A 6,000-nucleotide genomic window follows, 5' to 3' on the forward strand; every position below is an offset into this window, starting at 1 on the left:
GTAAGTTTTGTATATACAAACAGATATTAAAATAAGACGTCGCGCATCTTTGGGAGCAAAAATTAATGTCTTGTTTTTGGGGAAACAGAATAATAATAATAATAACAACAGGTGACAGTAGGATTGAAGAGAAACAACTGGAAAAGCTAACACGATATGAGGATTTAAAGATCTAACTGCAAAGACTCTGGCACAAGCCAGTCAAGGGGGTCCCGGTGGTGATCGGCACACTGGGTGCAGTGCCTCAAGACCTTGGCCTGCACTTAAGCACAATTGGCGCTGACAAGATTACCACCTCCCAGATTACTGGGAACTGCACGCATTATTCGCCGATACATCACACAGTCCTAGACACTTGTGTCCGAAATGTGATCCAATACAACAGCCAGCAGAGTGATCTTGTTTGCTGTGGAGTCATCTTATGGTCCTCTGCCATCAACTCCGCTGGGCCGGCCACGTTGTCCGGATGCCTGACCACCATCTCCCAAAGCAGTTGCTCTACTCCGAACTTAAGAACGGAAAAATGTTGGTGGACAAGAAAACGTTGGTGGACAGGAAAAGAGATTGAAAGATGGTCTCAAAGCCAACCTTAAAATCTCTGGCATAGACACTGAGAACTGGGAAGCCCTGGCCCTTGAGCGCTCCAGCTGGAGGTCAGCTGTGACCAGCAGTGCTGTAGGATTCGAGGAGGCACGAGTGGAGGGCGAAAGAGAGAAACGTGCCAGGAGGAAGACACATCAAGCCAACCCTGACCGGGACCGCCTTCCACCTGGAAACCAATGCCTTCACTGTGGGAGAAGATGCGGGTCAAGAATAGGGCTCCACAGCCACCTATGAATCCACAAGGAAACCCATCATGGAAGACCATCTTACTCGTCCAACGAGGGATCGCCTAAGTAAGTAAGTTGCAAATAATAATAATAATAATAATAATAATAATAATAATAATAGGTTCCCTGGAAGTTCGGTGGAGTCTCCTTCTCTGCAGGTTCTTGACCAGAAACTGAGATGGCCATCTATAGGGAGGGCTTTGGTTGTGTCTTTCTGCCTGGCAAAAGGAGTTTGGACTGGATGGAGTTTCATTCTCGGAAGGTTTTTAAACCGAGGTGGGATGGCCATCTGGCGGTTTTAACTGTGTCTTCCGGTATAACAGAACGGGGCTGACCTGAATAGACTTTGGGGATCCCTTCCAACTTTAATGGAACATAGATGTCTTGGTGTCCATAGGAGTCTCCTTCTTTGGAGACCAGATGGCTATCTGTCAAGAGGGCTTTGATTGAGTCTTCCTTTATGCCGATTAAGGTTGGAAGACTGGATTGTCTTCCAACTTTACTGGAATATATAGCATCATGGAGTCTCCTTTTCTGGAAGTTTTTAAACAGCAGCTGGATGGCCATCTGTCTGGAGGGCTTTGATTGTGTCTTCCTAAATGACAGAAGGGACTGGGTGGTCTTTAGAGGTCTCTCCCTTCCTATGCTTCCATAATTGCAGGACCCCTAGCCATCAAGGTGGATGACCATCTGTCAGGAGGGCTTTGATTGTGTCTTCCTAAGTGACCGAAGGGACTGGGTGGTCTTTGGAGGTCTCTCCCAAAACGTTACTCCTTGCTCATCTCTTACCTGGGCAGCCAGGTGGCTCGCTTCCACCTTCCCTTCCTCCACAAAGACCCCGTCTTTCCCGGCATCCTGATCCAAACCCCGCTGGCTAAGCAATTCCAGGATCTCTTCCGTGATGGAGAAATTGCTCGGGATGGACTCTTCGGGAAGAGAGAACTCCGCTTCTCCTTTGTCCGGATCAGACTTTTCGGCTCCTGAATCGCCGACGAGGACAGAAACCGAGGCCGAAGGGGCTCCGGAGTGGTTTAGTTGCTCCGAAGGCGGAAAGAGCTCCCCGTCGCTATCGGCAGCCTGCGGAGAAGGAACAAAACAGAATTGAACAGAACTTTCCAAACTTTTCATGTTGATGAGACTTGCATCCTTTCGCGACACGGTCATTCAGTCTTCTTAGCCAACTGGAGGCTAAACCAAACCCTCGTAAGAGTTTCATACATCTAGACCAGCCATGGGGAAACTTCAGCCCTCCAGGTGTTTTGGACTTCAATTCCCACAATTCCTAACAGCCTACCGGCTGTTAGGAATTGTGGGAATTGAAGTCCAAAACACCTGGGGGGCTGAAGTTTCCCCATGGCTGGTCTAGATGTGTTATTAATACAATATAATATAATATATCAAATATGTATTATATATACCTGTTCTAGGTGAAGCAACCCTTAACTGAATATATATATATATATATATGTGTGTGTGTGTGTGTGTGTGTGTGTGTGTGTATATCAATTATTATAATATATGTGTATACATTTGACAGACTTTGCTAATAATATAATGATACCTATATTGTTAAAATGTTTATGTAGGTATGTGTATGTATATATATGACAAGACTTATTAGCAAATATACTGATACTGATATTGATAAAATTATATATATGTGTGTGTGTGTGTGTGTATGTATATATTCCAGGTGAAGTAACCTTTATCTGAGGTACACACACACACACATATATGACAGATTTTGCAAATAATAAAATGATAAATTACATTGCTAAATAAGTGTGTGTATATATGTATATGTATGTGTGTGTTTATACACACACACATTTAAGACTTGGCTAATAATATAATGATACCTATGTTGTTAAAATGTTTATGTGTCTGTGTGTATCTGCTAATAATATACTGATATATTGTCAAAGGCTTTCATGGCCGGAATCACTGGCTTGTTGCAACAAAAGATTGCCCCAGGCACTGCCAGGCCATCAAATGCTAATCAAGGTGGTCAGTTGAAACATTCACACCTAGCTCCAACAGACAAGGGTTCTTTGTCCCACCCTGGTCATTCCACAGATATATAAACCCATTTTCCTAATTCCAACAGATCTCACTACCTCTGAGGATGCTTGCCATAGATGCAGGCGAAACATCAGGAGATAATGCCTCTAGAACATGGGCATATAGCCCGAAAAAACCTACAATAACCCAATATACTGATACATATATTGCTAAAATTTTATATATGTGTGTGTGTGCGTGTATGCGTTCCAGGTGAAGTAACCCTTATCTGAGAGAGAGATACACACACACACACACACTCATATATATACACACATATATATGTATGACAGATTTTGCAAATAATATAATGTGTGTGTGTATGTATCTCTGTGTGTGTCTGTATAGGTAAAGGTAGGTAAAGGTTTTCCCTTGACATTAAGTCCAGTTGTGTCTGACTCTGGGGATTGGTGCTCATCTCCATTTCTAAGCCGAAGAGCCAGCGTTGTCCGTAGACACCTCCAAATTCATGTGGCAGGCAAATGCTGGGGCTGACAGCAGGAGCTCACCCTGCTCCCCGGATTCAGACTTGTGACCTTTCGGTCAACACGTTTAGCAGCTCAGGGGTTTAACTCACTGTGCCACCATGGGCTCCTATCTATCGATCGATCGATCGTCCCCCCCAGGGGGTTGAGAAGAGCAATAGCCAATAGACAGATAGATATTGTATAGATATATTTCTTCACCTGTTCCTGCAAGTAGGCAAAGCAAGAATAAAAGCCATATTATTCACATTTCACATACTTACCTTTAATTTGTCCTCATCTGAGAACGGCCCCAGGAAAGAACATAGAAAAAGAAGAGAAGGAAGAAAGAAAAAAATAACTGTTAGGGGATTAATTGTCTTTAAAATCCTAGATAGATATATAATAGATCGACAGCAGTAGCCTATTCAATCTCTTTGAACCATGACTTGTTATGATGGCTCAAGATGGAACGGAATTGATCACAGAAGCAACATCCAGTGGGGAAGAACACGATGCAACACGATTTTCGTTCTGTGAGCTATAAATATCATTTCTTAATTGGTTCTACCAGGAAAATCACATTCAAAGCACCCCCGACAGATGGCCATCCAGCCCGACAGGTGGCCACCCGACAGGTGGCCATGCAGCCAATTCAACATACTTTGTGGCTGCCACAAAAACCGAGCACAGCCTCCAAGATGCCGAAGATGGGAAAGCATAAATACCTCTATCTATGTACAATTGTCTTTCTTCTCAGTGTATAATGGCATTTAATGTTTGTCGTATATGTGTTTTGTGATCCGCTCTGATTCCCCTTCGGGGTGTGAAGGGCAGCATATAAATATTGTAAAATAATAATAATAATAATAATAATAATAATAATAATATACAGAACAAAGAGAGGACTTACCTGCCTGATGGAACAAAACTTGGGAATCCTTAGCTGGCTCTATGAACAGAAGGAGAAATACAAGTTTATTTAGGCCTAGGCTGGAATGAACAGATGGCGAGACATGCAAAACAAGACTTATATGCAAAATAATTGAATTGAGAGCGGAATCGATCCAGTGGGATATTTATTTATTTATTTATCGTGTCAGTATCAACCAGACAATTGTATTACATTTTTAACAAATTTTTAACAGACAAAACAGAGTTTGCAAGATTGGTTGTTGATTAAATGTCCTTTGACCAGTATCTGGCCCCTTGGAGTGCCTCTGGTGTTGCCACAAAGAGGTCCTCCCTTGTGCATGTGGCAGGGCTCAGGGTGCATTGCAGCAGATGGTCAGTGGTTTGCTCTTCTCCACACTCGCATGTCGTGGATTCCACTTTGTGGCCCCATTTCTCAAGGTTGGCTCTGCATCTCGTGGTGCCACAGCGCAGTCTGTTCAGTGCCTTCCAAGTCTCGTCTTCTGTGTCTCTCATTTGGTATCAGCCATTGATTGAGGTTCTGGATTTGAGCCTGCCACTTTTGGACTCTCGCTTGCTGAGGTGTTCCAGCGAGTGTCTCTGTAGATCTTAGAAAACTATTTCTTGATTTAATTCATTGACGTGCTGGCTGATACCCAAACAAGGGATGAGCTGGAGATGTCTCTGCCTTGGTCCTTTCACTATTGGCTGCTACTTCCCTGCAGATGTCAGGTGGTGCAATACCGGCTAGACAGTGTAGTTTCTCCAGTGGTGTAGGGCGCAGACACCCCGTGATAATGCGGCATGTCTCATTAAGAGCCACATCTACTGTTTTAGCGTGGTGAGATGTGTTCCACACTGGGCATGCGTACTCAGCAGCAGAGTAGTACAGCGCAAGGGCAGATGTCTTCACTGTGTCTGGTTGTGATCCCCAGGTTGTGCCAGTCAGCTTTCAAATAATATTGTTTTTAGCACCCACTTTTTGCTTGATGTTCAGGCAGTGCTTCTTGTAGGTCAGAGCACAGTCCAGAGTGACTCCCAGGTATTTGGGTGCGCTGCAATGCTCCAGTGGGATTCCTTCCCAGGTAATAATCCTCAGAGCTCGGGATGCTTGTCTGTTCTTGAGGTGAAAGGCGCATGTCTGTGTTTTAGATGGGTTGGGGATCAGCTGGTATTCCCAGTAATAGGCAGTAAGAGCACCTAGAGCTTCGGAGAGCTTCTGTTTTACCATCTCAAAGCGCCCTGCTTGAGCGGTGATGGCACGATCATCAGCATAGATGAAACTCTCTGTCCCTTCTGGTAGTGGCTGGTCATTTGTGTAGATGTTGAACATGGATGGAGCAAGCATCCCACCCAGTGGGATAATAACATGAGATAATAACTGTTTGAATAAATCAAATGTCAAAGCCATTCTGGGGTATTGGCTATTACTATTATTATTATTATTATTACCATTATTACTAAAGACTGGGCTGTGGCGCAGTTGGCTAGGAGTCAGCTGCATTAAATCACCACTGACTGAAAAGTCATGAGTTGGAAGCCAGTCTGGGTTGGAGTAAGCTCCCAACCATTTGTCTAGCTTGCTGTTGACCTTTGCAGCCCGAAAGACAGTTGCATCTGTCAAGTAGGAAATTTAGGTACTGAGTTCGAAGCCAACCCAGGTCGGAGTAAGCTCCTGACCATTTGTCTAGCTTGCTGTTGACCTTTACAGCCAGAAAAACAGTTGCATCTGT

At 44.0% G+C, this 6,000-nt stretch overlaps 1 protein-coding gene across 3 annotated transcripts in view; it reads right to left on the minus strand.

Moving 5' to 3' along the window:
• LOC132781205 (pleckstrin homology domain-containing family G member 2) overlaps positions 1 to 6,000 on the minus strand; it is a 106,133-nt gene that overhangs the window by 9,552 nt on the left and 90,581 nt on the right. For all 3 annotated transcript variants that reach the window (XM_067461455.1, XM_067461456.1, XM_067461454.1), the window contains 3 exons: positions 4,269 to 4,307; positions 3,640 to 3,656; positions 1,620 to 1,907 (listed from right to left, as the gene is read on the minus strand). In XM_067461455.1, the coding sequence (XP_067317556.1) occupies positions 1,620 to 1,907; positions 3,640 to 3,656; positions 4,269 to 4,307 (344 nt within the window). The remainder of the gene's footprint in view (positions 1 to 1,619; positions 1,908 to 3,639; positions 3,657 to 4,268; positions 4,308 to 6,000) is intronic.

The sequence above is a fragment of the Anolis sagrei genome, chromosome Y, assembly GCF_037176765.1.
Source record: "Anolis sagrei isolate rAnoSag1 chromosome Y, rAnoSag1.mat, whole genome shotgun sequence".
NCBI classification, from domain to species: Eukaryota; Metazoa; Chordata; class Lepidosauria; order Squamata; family Dactyloidae; genus Anolis; species Anolis sagrei.